This window comes from Erpetoichthys calabaricus, chromosome 13, assembly GCF_900747795.2.
Source record: "Erpetoichthys calabaricus chromosome 13, fErpCal1.3, whole genome shotgun sequence".
Classification (NCBI taxonomy): Eukaryota; Metazoa; Chordata; class Cladistia; order Polypteriformes; family Polypteridae; genus Erpetoichthys; species Erpetoichthys calabaricus.
Genome location: NC_041406.2, coordinates 104,958,184 through 104,972,669, shown reverse-complemented (window position 1 = coordinate 104,972,669; position 14,486 = coordinate 104,958,184). Strand labels below are relative to the sequence as shown.

The 14,486-nt window shown below is 40.9% G+C and overlaps 1 protein-coding gene across 1 annotated transcript in view; it reads left to right on the top strand.

The window, feature by feature from the left end:
* Window positions 1–12,242, top strand: part of ino80c (INO80 complex subunit C) — a 48,719-nt gene extending 36,477 nt beyond the window's left edge. The window contains exons 4-5 of the mRNA XM_028817412.2: window positions 4,147–4,214; window positions 11,597–12,242. Of these exons, the coding sequence (XP_028673245.1) occupies window positions 4,147–4,214; window positions 11,597–11,728 (200 nt within the window). The 3' untranslated portion in view covers window positions 11,729–12,242. The remainder of the gene's footprint in view (window positions 1–4,146; window positions 4,215–11,596) is intronic.
* The last annotated feature ends 2,244 nt before the right edge of the window (window positions 12,243–14,486 follow it).

The window sequence follows — 14,486 nt, the reverse complement described above, 5'->3', positions numbered from 1 at the left end:
TGTTTTGCATTCAACAGAGGAAGAAAAGGACAACTGCATTTCCCTTGACAAAGCAGTCTGGAATGTTCCTGCTTCAGACAAGATCGCCTTACTTGGAGACTTAAATGCACAAGTTGGAAGGAATTCTGACGTTTGGAATAATGTGATCTGGAAACTTGAGTGATAACGGGCACCATCCCTTATCTTTCTGTGTGGAGCACCAACTGTCTATTACCAACGCTGTTTCAGCTCCGCAACAAATACAAGACAACATGGGTAAATCCTTGATCAAAGAACTGGCGCCACCTGGAATACATGATTGTTTATTAGCATGCTCTCTACGTGATCTTGATCACACAAGCGATGCAGAGAGCAAAATGCTAGACAGATCATAGACTTGTCTGGTCCATTCTCCATGCTGTACTTAGGCCACTTATAAGAAGACAATCCCCCAAGCCACACCTCAGTGTTGCATTCTTGCAACTGTTGACACCAGAAACACATTGACAAGTCTTCTTCACACTCAGCTTGAAGAAATCCATATCCCAAACCACAGATGGTGACATCAGGACTACTAATCCTGAAGTTGATGAACTGTGGGCCTTGCTGCTCATAGCCCTGCAGTTCTGCACCAAAAAAATCCTTGGATTCTCAGACTCATTCGAGGAAGCCACAGACAAGATTGTCCCCCTCCTGGAGACCAAGAATGCAGCATTCCAAGCTCATCTTGCAAATTGGTTATTAGTTTAATTCTTGCAGAAGTGAAAAAAAACTATCGATTATACAACCTAGGCACTGTAAAATCTAGAACAAATGGTGGATCAACGAGGCCACTGAAATGAAATCCAACGCTACACAGATGACAACAAGACCAATGAGTTCTACAGTGTAATCAGAGGAATTTCTGGTCCTTCTCTAAGTAATGTAGCTCCATTCTGGACCGCAGGTGGTACGACACTTCTCAAAATTTATAAATAAGGGGAACTTAATCTTGTTGGAAGCTTGGCAAAATTCCCGACTATTGGAAACAGGCTACCATGGAGGCTGATCAGACTGTGGCAACAGCCTTGGTATTTCACTGCCAGATATTGCAGGGAAAGTCTTTGGCTATGTCATGGTTCTCCGGCTGCTTCCTCATATGGCAGACACAGTACTTCAGGAGTCACAAGCTGACTTTCATCCCAAACACAGCACAACAGATATGATCTTCGTCATCTTCCAGCTTCTTGAGAAGACTCAGGGCTTGCTTTGCCTTCATCATCCTGCTGAAAGCATTCGACACCATCAACCGTGAGATGCTTTGGGGAAGTACTCTGTAAATTTGGATATTCCCTGAAATTCCTCATTATGCTCCATCTCTTCCATGATGCAATAAGTGTGCGGAAACATTGTTGGCAAGGACACATTGGCTCCCTTTGAAATCACTGTTGCTGTCAAATAAGGCTGTGTCCTGGCTCCGGAGCTTTTCATCTTTTACCTTGTCGCCGTCACTCTTCTCTCTAGAAATGCGTTGGATTCCACTAATGGAGTGCGGATACGGTACAGACTGGATGGTAATATGGTCAACCTCTGAAGACTGTCAGTCCACTCATAAACCTCCTTGACAATCATCAAAGAGCTCCAGAATGTTGTTGATGTTGCCGGCATAGCTGTTCACCCAGAAAGCCTTCAGAGGACCTTTGAGTATTTATACTCAGCCTATTCCTGGATGGGCCAGGAAATCAGCACCTCAAAGACACTGACCCTTTAGACTGCCTTCCAGCACACAGATCCTCCATTTGATGTCAAGACTGGCAACAAGACTCTGGAGAACATACAATCCTTCCCCTACCTCGGAAGCATAATATCTAATGATGTCTCTGTGACTGAGGAGATTGCGAACTGCCTCTGACTAGGCTCCTCTGTTTTTGGCTGCCTACACAAGCATGTCTTTCGTAACCAAAATCACCACATGGCAACCAAGGTTGTGGTATATCACGCGGTACATATATCAACATTCCTTTATGGATGCGAGTCCTGGACTCCCTACCGCAAGCAAATCTGCACACTAGAAGCATTCCACATTCGCTGCCTCCAAAAGATCCTGGGCATTACTTGGGAGGACAGGGCTCCACACACTCAAATTCTGGAATGCTGCTCTTCAACAAGCATTAAGGGCATACTGCTCAGCTGTGTCCTTCACTGGACCAGGCATGTTATCCATGTGGTTGAGTCTCCACTTCCCTTGATGGTCCTGTAAGGTGAACTTGCTGAAGGATCCCAACCTCAATATGGACCAAAGAAGCTCTTGAAGGACTACTTGAAGCATTCTCTCAAGGCCTGCTCCATTCCACATATGCATCCTGAGTATGTGCTTTGAAGACGGTTAATAAATGGAGTTCATCACTTTGAACAACAATGGACCCATCAACAATCAGGGAAGAGAATGGAAATTGAGAGAATTGAAACCAACCCACTATGCCTGGGGGGCAATTCCTTTGCCCATCGTGCCTGCTTGTGTGTGCCTTTTCCGAATTGGCCTGCTCTCTCTCCAGCATACACACAGGAGTGAGAGTGATGGAGATGGAAAAATGGACAGACAGTGTCATTGTCAGACTGACAGATAGCCATATCTTTCTGCCCTGGAACCAAATGCTTACAGAGGAGCCAGTTCTTTTTAATATCATGAGACTCTTGAGCACTGTTGTCCATTTGCTAAATAAACAACCACATTTGGGATATCCAAACTGCAACCCTAGTCGCAGAGCCACTCCTTTTAGATCACCCAAGAGGTTACTTGTGTTGTTGTTATATACATCTATACTTGTAATATGACATGAAGTCACAAAAATACAGTAGATGATTGCAATAAAACGGTACTTGATAGGATCATTTAAAGGTGTTTTTTGTAATCAGTAGGACAACATCTATAAGATACGCCCAAAAGTGATCAGGAAGCAAAATCTTTTTTTGTCCAGAGTGAACCATGTAATAATGGTAACTTGATAAATAATAAGACATTTATGCTGTTCATTACTCCATGCCTGTAAATGTTAGATGTTAAATGCTAACTATGGTTTCATTTTTTCTATGCAAAGTTAATGGAAATTTTCACAGGAAGAAAGAAAATGAAAAACAAAATTTGAAGCTTAATTCAAACCAAAATGGCATCATGTTTAGTAAAGGTAGGGTGCCACCAGCAGCACAACCAATTTACTATGAGATTTTAGCTGCCTAAAAATAAATCTTCTGTAAAGTGCAGGATTTAATTTCGCCAAATTGAAATATTAAAATCATTACTAATTGACATAAAATATACTAATGATGCTAGTAATGGCAGAATTTGGCTTTTCATCTTGCCCTTTACAGCAAGAAGATGAAATAAATAAATAAATAAATAAATAAAATGAGCCTGTGCCCAATGATTGCTGGGATAAGCTCCAGCTTTCATGCGGCCCTGTTCTGGATAAATGGGTTAAGAAAATGGACGGATGAATGCATGTTTAAAATAAAGTTTAGTTATTTATGCAAACAGATGTTAAGTAAAATGAATGTCAATGCCTGTGTTTATTCAGGTCTAGATTGGAATCCGTGTTATAGGCAGTTTAATTTCAGAATTGAAGCTAGAAAATCGGTCAGTAATTTTAGAAGTGACCCCACTACATATAACAGTGAAAAATCCATTAGTTTCTTAGACATATTGACTTGCTTCACATTTCAAGGTGAATGGTGAAATACAATTGTGTAGTTTATCTGTAGGCCATTATCAGTTAGTGTTCTTACCGTACCTAAATTTTTTTAGTATATGAGATCGCCAGTGCTGAAAAGCAGGTAGATATACTGTAGATTTTCTTGCCACTTGGTCTATAGTATGTATCAATATTTGTGAAATACAGAGAGGTGTGAGAAAAGGTTACAAAATATGATCTAATGTTACTTGAAATAAACACATATTGAAATCTATTACCTAACAAGCCCTGTCTCTATATTAAATTAACATAGTTTAGAAATGGGTGGATGGATATTTGTTTTACATTTTTTTCCTTAGGTTGTATTGTTGTTACAATTCACTGTGATTTTTGTTTATATTTGTTGATAATTGCTTGTTTTAAAGAACTATGTAGTTTATGTGTTTAAATATAAATAGTTTTGTTCTCCTTTCACCTATTATATCTTTTAAACTTGCAGATTATAATATTGATGCTCCACCCTCATTTAAACCAACTAAGAAGTACTCTGACATTTCTGGACTTATGGTGAGTTAAGTTTTGTTTCTTTATATTATATTTCAATGCTAAAGGTTGATTTACTCTTTTCAATAATTCAATTCTAGCTTAGAAAAGTGCTTTTTTATATAAATGATTCTTACCTTTGAGGAAATACTCATTTCCAGGGCTAGACATAACAGTTGTCATTTGAAACCAGTTCTTGACCTTTAGTTGCCAACAGTGTCAACAGCAGCATGATGCACCGGTTTCTCTGCAGTGGAACAGACCTGGCCGGTTTTGCTTAATATGTGTTATTGGGTAATTGGTGAATAACTTGTCAATTGCTAGTCAATTTTATGTGTTAAAAGAAAAATGTAAGCTGCACACATGTCCAAACGTTTGGACTTTGTCAGTGTTAAATAACTACACTAGCCAGTAATTCTCATCACACAAGAAGTGAGAAGTCTGTGCATTGTGTGAGCCTTCATTTCATTCATTCTACACTACTAAAATGTTACAAGCAGGAATAAAAACAGCAGTTTTCTTAGTTTTTTTTCTTTTTTCAAGTTTTTTTTTAATCAGTTAAGGAGTAAACTGCATTACAGGTGATTTTATTTTCATATTGAGTTTAGTACTATACACGTACTATACATGTATTACAATCTGGAGTTTGAGGGGTAATAAATTAAGAGTTTTGTCTTTCCTTATATAAAACATTCAAATGGAGAGTGAGAGACAGCGCTGTTTACTGATTGACAAACTACTTTGAAACCCAACATTTTGACCCTGGGGGTCCCAGTGTTCTCAAACTCAAGTGTGCTACAGTTTGCTCACCAGTGCCACCTGTTGGCTCAGAGCAAGTGAAACATCGAAACAGACTGAAGCCAGAGTAGCAGACAAAATGACTAGAGCTTAACATTAGTTACTTGGACAGTGCCACATACTGCCTGCATCTGCTGTAATATAAAAGTGAGTATTGAGTGCTTTTGGAGGGTGTGTTGAGTGAGACTGGAATTTCGGTGCAACACAAAGGAGAATCATTAACCTCTGCTTTGTCTGCTTTTCTTCGTAATTTAAACACTGTCCACCTTGAACTAAGAGAATCAGACATTACTATGTTCCTGGTTACAATGCAGAAAGAGTTACTGAAATTATGGAATTCAATTGGGCACAAGGAACATATTCTTGAATCTTCAGAGCATAGTCATTGATAGAGGGGTAATATGGATGAAGGATGAGAGAGCTAGCAATAACAACAAGGTCACCATTTTTAAAAACATCTAAACCTTTGCTTTCTTTCCTTTAACCCATTCTACAAATAAACTGCTTAAAAAAATTAAAGGAACACTTTGAAAACACATCAGATCTCAATGGAGAAAAAAATTGCTCTGGATATCTATACTGATATGAACTGGGTAATGTGTTAGGATCGAAAGAATGCCACATCGTTTGATGGAAATCAAAATTATCAACCTAGAGAGGGCTGAATTCAAAGACACCCTGAAAATCAAAGTGAAACAATGATATGGCAGGCTAGTCCATTTTGTTGAAATTTCATTGCAGCAACTCCAAATCGTACTCCGTAGTTTGTATGGCCCCCACGTGCTTGTATACATGCCTGACAACATTGGGGGATGATGGTGTCCTGGGGGATTTCCTCCCAGATCTGGACCAGAGCATCACTGAGCTCCTGGGCAGTCTGAGGTGCAACCTGGTGGCGTTGGATGGACCAAAACATAATGTCCCAGAGGTGTTCTATTGGATTTAGGTCAGGTGAGCATGGGGGCCAGTCAATGGTATCAATTTCTTCATCCTCCAGGAACTGCCTGCATACTCTCACCACATGAAGCTGGGCATTGTCGTGCACCAAGAAGAATCCAGGTCCCACTGCACCAGCATAGGGTCTGACAATGGGTCCAAGGATTTCATCCCAATACTTAGTGGCAGTCAAGGTGCCGTTGTCTAGCCTGTAGAGGTCTGTACGTTCCTCCATGGATATGTCTCCCTAGACCATCACTGACCCACCACCAAACCACTCATGCTGAACGATGTTACAGGTAGCATAATGTTCTCCACACCTTTCATGTATGTCACATGTTCTCAGGGTGAACCTGCTTCCATCTGTGAAAAGCACATGGAGCTATTGGTGGACCTGACAATTCTGGTATTCTATGGCAAATGCCAATTGAGCTCCATGGTGCCAGGAAGTGAGCACAGGGCCTACTAGAGGACATTGGGCCCTCAGGCCACCCTTGTGAAGTCTGTTTCTGATTGTTTGGTCAGAGTCATTCACACCAGTGGCCTGCTGGAAGTCATTATGTTCCTCCTTGCCCAAAGGAGTGGATACCGTTCCTGCTGATGGATTAAGGACCTTCTACAGCCATGTCCAGCTCTCCTAGAATAACTGCCTGTCTCCTGGAATCTCCTCCATGCCCTTGAGACTGTGCTGGGAGACACAGCAAACCTTCTGGCAATGGCACATATTGATGTGCTATCCTGGAGGAGTTGGACTACCTGTGAAACCTCTTAAAGGTCCAGGTATCGCCTCGTGCTACCAGTAGTGACAATGACCGTAGCCAAATGCAAAACTAGTGAATAAACAGTCAGAAAAGATGAGGAGGGAAAAATTTCAGTGGCCTCCACCTGTTAAACCATTCCTGTTTTGGGGTTGTCTCATTGTTGCCCCTCTAGTGCACCTGTTGTTAATTTCATTAACACCAAAGCAACTGAAACTGATTAACAATCCCTTCTGCTACTTAACTGACCAGATCAATAGCCCAGACGTTTCATTAACTTGATTCTATACTCTGATTAAAAAGTGTTCTTTTAATTGTTTTGGGCAGTATACAGTGGGTATAGAAAATAATCCCCCACTTCGAAATATTCCCATTTTTTTTGCTTTACAGCCTTAAATGAAAACACATAAAAATATTTCTTCCCAGCTTTACTTACTCAATGCAACCTATAACATCCAAGTGAATGATATCACAGCTACAGTTCCGAAAAATTATAAAAAATGAAAAACAAGAAATACTGAGATAAATAAAGGATCACCCCCCTCCTAAACAATATTTGTAAACTCAATCAGGTGTAAGTGCCCACCATTTCCATTGCAGACCATGGTTACTGGCTTCCACCTGTGATCAATTGTAATCCGTGTGATTAGTGAAGCTGTTTCTGGAGCATTCATTCCCTTGCTTGGTAGTGCAACTGACCGCAAACAACTGACTCTGGGTGGCAAGCCATTTTCAAAAGATCTCAGGGATAGAGTTGTGGACAGACATAAGGCAGGAGATGGATACAAAAAAAATCTCAAAGGCTTTATCAATCCCAAGGAGCACAGTAAAGTCCATAATAAAGAAGTGGCAAGTGTTTGGTACTACTAGGACCCTCCCGGGATCCAGCCGTCCCTCCAAACTGGATGGAAGAGCAAGGAGGAAACTGGTAAGAGAGGCTACCAAGAGGCCAATGGCCTCTTTGAAGGAGTTACAGGATTTTATGGCAAAGAGTGGTCATTGTGTGCATGTCACAACAATTTCACAAGCGCTGCACAATTGTGGCTTGTTCGGGAGGGTCGCAAGGGAAAAGCCACTTCTCAAGAAAGGCCACATTAAGGCTCGTTTGAGCTTTGCCATAATGCACCTTGAAGATTTTGATGCCAAGTGGAAAAGGTCTTATGGTCAAATGAGACCAAAATCAAACTATTTGGCCTCAATACCAAGTAATATGCAAAATAGTAAAGCATGGAGGTGGCAGCATCCTGTTGTGGGGGTGTTTCTGTGCCGCAGGGCCTGCGGCTCTCGTTAGGCTAGAAGGAAAAATGGATGGGGCAAATGCCATCAACTTCTTGAGGAAAACCTGCTACCCTCTGCCAGAAAGTTGAAGATGGACAGAATATTCACCTTTTAACACAACAACAACCTGAAGCACACAGCAAAATTGACCACACAGTGGCTGAAGGAGAAAAAAGTGAATGTCCTCGTGTGGCCAGTCAGGGCCCAGACCTAAATCCCACTGAAAATCTGTGGAAAGATTTGAAGACAGCAGTCCACCAACATTCACCATCCAATTTGATTGAATTTGAACAGTACAAGAGTGGGCAAATATTACTCAATGTAGATGTGCAAAGCTGATAGAGAAGTATCCCAACAGACTCGAGGCTGCCATTAAAGCAAAAGGTGGTTCAACAAAATATTGACATGCGGGGGGGGTGGGGGGGTGGGGGGGGGTGATCCTTTATTAATCTCGGTAAGTCTTGTTTTTGATTTTTTATAATTTTTCTGAACTGTAGCTGTGATATCTTTCACTTGGATATAATAGGTTGCATTGAGTAAGTAAAGCTGGGAAGAAATTGTGTGTGTTCTCATTTAAGGTTTTAAAGCAAAACAAATGTGAATATTTTGAAGGGGGTGATTCTTTTCTATACCCACGGTATATCTGGGCAACGGCAAGTACTTCGGCTAGTATTTCATACAATTGATGTGTGAAAATATATCAGGTTTATGTTATATATGGTGCCCATCTTCAATCTTTAAGGCATTTTGAGAACATATTGATATGTATCAAATATCACAGTTTTGTTCAAAATAATTGCAATATCAATTTAAGCCCATAATACCCAGCCCTGTTCCACTGTTACTTCACACTGCTATGTTCTAGATTGTTAAAATCATAATTGAAGACATTACAATTGTTACCACAAAATAGCATGAAGCTACATTTGAATGGTTTTTTGCTTCAGTCATTGTTTTCTCATTCTAGTCTTGTACGCCTTATCCTGTTGCCTTTTATTCCTATTTTTATGACCTCACACATTTATTTCTTATTGGTTATTGGATGTTATTTAACTGTCCTTTTGAAGTCACCCTGTTTAAGTTTTATCTCTTGTTTTAATTCAAGTACCAGATGAAGTTCTTTTCATATTTAATAACTTAATAGCTTAATTCTGTGGCATCTGTTTTTTTCATAAGCTATTTATGCCTCTTACTTTTAATTACCTGTCACAGAACTGAAGAGGTTGCAGTAAGCTTTTGGACTTTGTTTTTGTTAGGTCTCTTCAGTTTTAAATATTGCAGCACTTAGCTAATCAGTTACAAGTTAGAATTAATTTCTAGACAAGGCTAGTCCAGTATTGCATACATTATCATATGAGAATGATGATTTTTTTACTTGTATCATTCAGACATATTAATAAAAATCAAATATGTAGCACCCTTTGTGTTTTTGTTTTAATATGGTATGCTGAAATCATTATTTTGAATAAAAATATTCACATTGCTCACAGTGTAAAATCACTAGCTCTGTTCTCATACACAGTTTATGGTGTTCTTTTAAAAAAACAAACAAAAAAAAAAACAACAGTTTATGAAATATGGCCTTTGAGTTGCTTTGAAATAGAAACACCATACCTACCTGCAGGGAAAATAAATTTGGGGTGATTTTAAGTGCCCTTCAGTCTGCCAACACTTTTTTTTTTATGGCAGTTGCCGTGTGCTGTTATGGGTGCACCTTGGGTAGTGCTGCTCATCTCCATTACGATGAGTATGGAGTTTCACATTCTGTTTGTTTCTTCATGAATCTCTGGTGTGTGTGTGTGTGTGTGTGTGTTTGTTTGTGTTGCCCTACACATCAAAGATAACAGAGTCCTTGTTTTTCCCTTTTATACTCTTTTATTATGTAGGCTTTTCCAGAATGTCTTAAATCCCATACACTTACCATAGTTCCTCCCCACTTCCCTTTTATAACACCAAGCAATTAGTGTTAAACATCAGGCAGGTGTTAGCTACACATTTATTATGTATTATAAATAACAAGCTCAAAATATAAAGAATTGGAATTCCAATGTGAGTGCTGGTTTAAAATATAACCTGATACTGCTAGATGTGCAGCTTTAGCTGGTACATAAACTTGCATTTAAACTCATTTCTTCTTCTTAGCTAGCCCATCATCTTCACAGAGATGAGCAGTCTGCCTATCACAGTTCACAAGCAACCCAAATTTGAATGTCATTATTTAAGACGGACTTCTGCTGGATATCCTTTCCATTTTCCTTATAAAGGTTGCTTCTTGTCACATTACTAGCACAAGACAGCTGAAGTGTGGCGACTGCTGACACTGAGATGCTTGTTTATAATACTGTCATTTCCAGCTGATAAGAAGCTATTTGCATATCCTGTAATTTCTGCAAATTTAATTTTAGCAAACAGAGGAAGAGGAATTGCCCCTTGTCACTTTACCAGAACAAGTGAATTATTTTCAAATATAAGCCAGATTTTCTTACAAAACAAAGTTGAAATTTTTGTTCAGAATTTTTACTGTTTACCCCACATATACTGTCACTGTCTATCTGTAACTTTATTAGACTTTATCAAAAGAGATTTGGTTGCTCATTTAGCTATAGTTGTTGTTATAAATGTCAACGTCATCATCATCATCAATAATTTTTTTCTTCCTAGGTTTGGAAGCACTGAACAACCCTCTAATTTGACACTTTGTTAGTATAGTAAGTGAATGAGGCAGTACCATTCGAAGCATTGTCTCTGTGCATTCATGTCATCACCTTGGAGAAGGTGGACATTTCAGATTGCTTATCACCATCTTTTGGAAGAAAAAAAAATATTGTATTATATTGTGATCAGATTGCTTTGGGTAATATTCTGCATATGTGGTTAATTTTCCTATAGAGCATTTAATTACTGAGTCATGCTTTGAGTCTCTTCAATTTCACTAGGTTGCACATTTCCATTGAATAAAAAATTTACAATAGATCTCTGCACAACAAAGGAATTATTGGGTTCATTCATCTTACTTACTACTGAGAAAAAGTGGGTCAGCCGGTAGTGACAAATTGTTGGTGGTGTATAGTGTTTTTTTTTTTTTTTTTTTTATAAACACACTGGCAAGTTTATATTTGAAAACAAGTAAGCTGGGCTTACTGGGCCATCCATGAAAAAAATAAACAAACTGGCCTTTTGCAGGTACTACAGTGTACTGATGGTGCGAGAAAATGGGTCCATTATGGATTTGCTAGCCAATGCAGTTTCTTCACCCTGACACACACACATATGCAGGGTGAGTCAAAATTATGTTAACATTTGAATGGTGGAAACAATTTATTCACAAAACATACTTCATATGTGAAAGATGATTTACAGGAATGTCTCAACCTGCTTGCCATCATGTTCAACACATGTACCATATGTGGCACATAAATTATCCACAATAAGTGTATATAAGTATATACATAGCAGTACCATTAGTGTTAACATAATTTTGACTCGCCCTGTATTTGAGTTATAGTTTGTCAACAGTTCCATTGTAATGTATTACAAAATATTTTATACTACAGTGTTTAGAATGATGTATTTTCCTAGTTTCTGTTTTCTTTTGATTTCAAAGAAATTAATAAATTGTTTTTCTTCTTTTTGTAGGCAAATTACACAGACCCTCAGACTAAGCTACGGTTTAGCAGTTCTGAGGAGTTCTCTTATATAAGGATGCTCCCAGTGGATGTGGTGACGGGATACCTCGCCTTACGCAAAGCAACGTGCATTGTTCCATGATTCTGCAAATCTTGACAGTGAACATTCTACTATGAGTTCCACACTGATAAAAAGATGGAATGAAAAAAAAAAAGAAAAAGCTGATATTTGTTATAAAGTGAAAACCTATTAGGAAGTTATAACTCAAGTCATGGTGCCCTGATAGCAGGCAGTGCTTATCTTTGCAGGGCAGCTGGGTTGATTTGCTAATCCTCTCTCTCTTACATAATCTTCCTATTGCTTAAGTATGATTGGCACTTTAATAGGTACCAGCGAGACAGCAGAAATGAAGTATGTAAATGAGTATATGTGTAATTTGTACATGGTGAGGGAGAAAAGGCATGAGGTGTGAGGAAATGCGATTCTAGCTTCCATTCTTTGTGACAGAAAACGTTATTATGAATGACCTGGTAATTTAGGGTTATTGGCATTCCCAAGCACTAATTACAGTCAAGCTTTATCTTAATGGATTTGAAACGGCTTCCAGAAACTGCTGACAAAACTTCTCCCTGCTGTTTTAAATGCAGAAGACAAATAGATGTGTGACAACATAATCTTAACCCACTGTGGTGAGGCTTCCATGCTGTTATGATCCTCTTTGCAGGGTCTGGGCACACTGGGAACTGAGGCAGTCAAAAATGTGTTCACTTGGGTCTTTTACAGTTGAATCAGGTATCTGTAAATTTGTATATACATCTGTATTTATGTTACACGTGTATTAAAATGTTGAGGTTTTTATTTGTGATAGTGTTCATTTTTTTATTAAAAAGCCATTAAAACTAGAGATATATTCAATTTGATACTGTTTGTGTACTGTTATCATCATAAACCCATTTATGACTAATACTGTCTCTTGTATTGAAAATAATTCATATTTCTCTTTAGATTTGATTTGTAAGGATTAATGGTATGCTAATTAAGCCATCAGTGAAGTATTTAATTTCAGTGGCGCCTTTTGATTAAATGCAGTCTTTGTTATCATTGTGTAGTACAGTAAAAGTTTTAATTTATGTCTCATCTATATATATAATTCACTAAGCAGCCGACCATGGCACGCAACACAAGAGACCATGGGATACGCACGACAGAGCCCCGCCCGCCAACTCTAACTCTCCTCCCGCGTCATGGGATACGCACGACCGCGTCCACCCTCGCAAACTGTTTTACACACTGCATAGTTATGCGATTCCCATCCATCCATCCATCCATCCATCCATCCATCCATTGTCTCCCGCTTATCCGAGGTCGGGTCGCGGGGGCAGCAGCTTGAGCAGAGATGCCCAGACTTCCCTCTCCCCGGCCACTTCTTCTAGCTCTTCCGGGAGAATCCCAAGGCGTTCCCAGGCCAGTCGAGAGACATAGTCCCTCCAGCGTGTCCTGGGTCTTCCCCGGGGCCTCCTCCCGGTTGGACGTGCCTGGAACACCTCACCAGGGAGGCGTCCAGGAGGCATCCTGATCAGATGCCCGAGCCACCTCATCTGACTCCTCTCGATGCGGAGGAGCAGCGGCTCTACTCTGAGCCCCTCCCGGATGACTGAGCTTCTCACCCTATCTTTAAAGGAAAGCCCAGACACCCTGCGGAGGAAACTCATTTCAGCCGCTTGTATTCGCGATCTCGTTCTTTCGGTCACTACCCATAGCTCATGACCATAGGTGAGGGTAGGAACATAGATCGACTGGAAAATTGAGAGCTTCGCCTTGCGGCTCAGCTCCTTTTTCACCACGACAGACCGATGCAACGCCCGCATTACTGCGGATGCCGCACCGATCCGCCTGTCGATCTCACGCTCCATTCTTCCCTCACTCGTGAACAAGACCCCGAGATACTTGAACTCCTCTACTTGGGGCAGGATCTCGCTACCAACCCTGAGAGGGCACTCCACCCTTTTCCGGTTGAGGACCATGGTCTCGGATTTGGAGGTGCTGATTCTCATCCCAGCCGCTTCACACTCGGCTGCGAACCGATCCAAAGAGAGCTGAAGATCACGGCCTGATGAAGCAAACAGGACAACATCATCTGCAAAAAGCAGTGACCCAATCCTGAGCCTACCAAACCGGACCCCCTCAACACCCTGGCTGCGCCTAGAAATTCTGTCCATAAAAGTTATGAACAGAATCGGTGACAAAGGGCAGCCCTGGCGGAGTCCAACTCTCACTGGAAACGGGTTCAACTTACTGCCGGCAATGCGGACCAAGCTCTGGCACTGATCGTACAGGGACTGAACAGCCCTTATCAGGGGGGCCGGTACCCCATACTCTCGGAGTACCCCCCACAGGATTCCCCGAGGGACACGGTCGAATGCCTTTTCTAAGTCCACAAAACACATGTAGACTGGTTGGGCAAACTCCCATGCACCCTCCAGGACCCTGCTAAGGGTGTAGAGCTGGTCCACTGTTCCGCGACCAGGACGAAAACCACACTGTTCCTCCTGAATCCGAGGCTCGACTATCCGACGGACCCTCCTCTCCAGGACCCCTGAATAGACTTTTCCAGGGAGGCTGAGGAGTGTGATCCCTCTGTAGTTGGAACACACCCTCCGATCCCCCTTCTTAAAGAGGGGGACCACCACCCCGGTCTGCCAATCCAGAGGCACTGTCCCTGATGTCCATGCGATGTTGCAGAGGCGTGTCAGCCAAGACAGTCCTACAACATCCAGAGCCTTGAGGAACTCCGGGCGTATCTCATCCACCCCCGGGGCCCTGCCACCAAGGACTTTTTTGACCACCTCGGTGACCTCAGTCCCAGAGATGGGGGAGCCCACCTCTGAGTCCCCAGGCT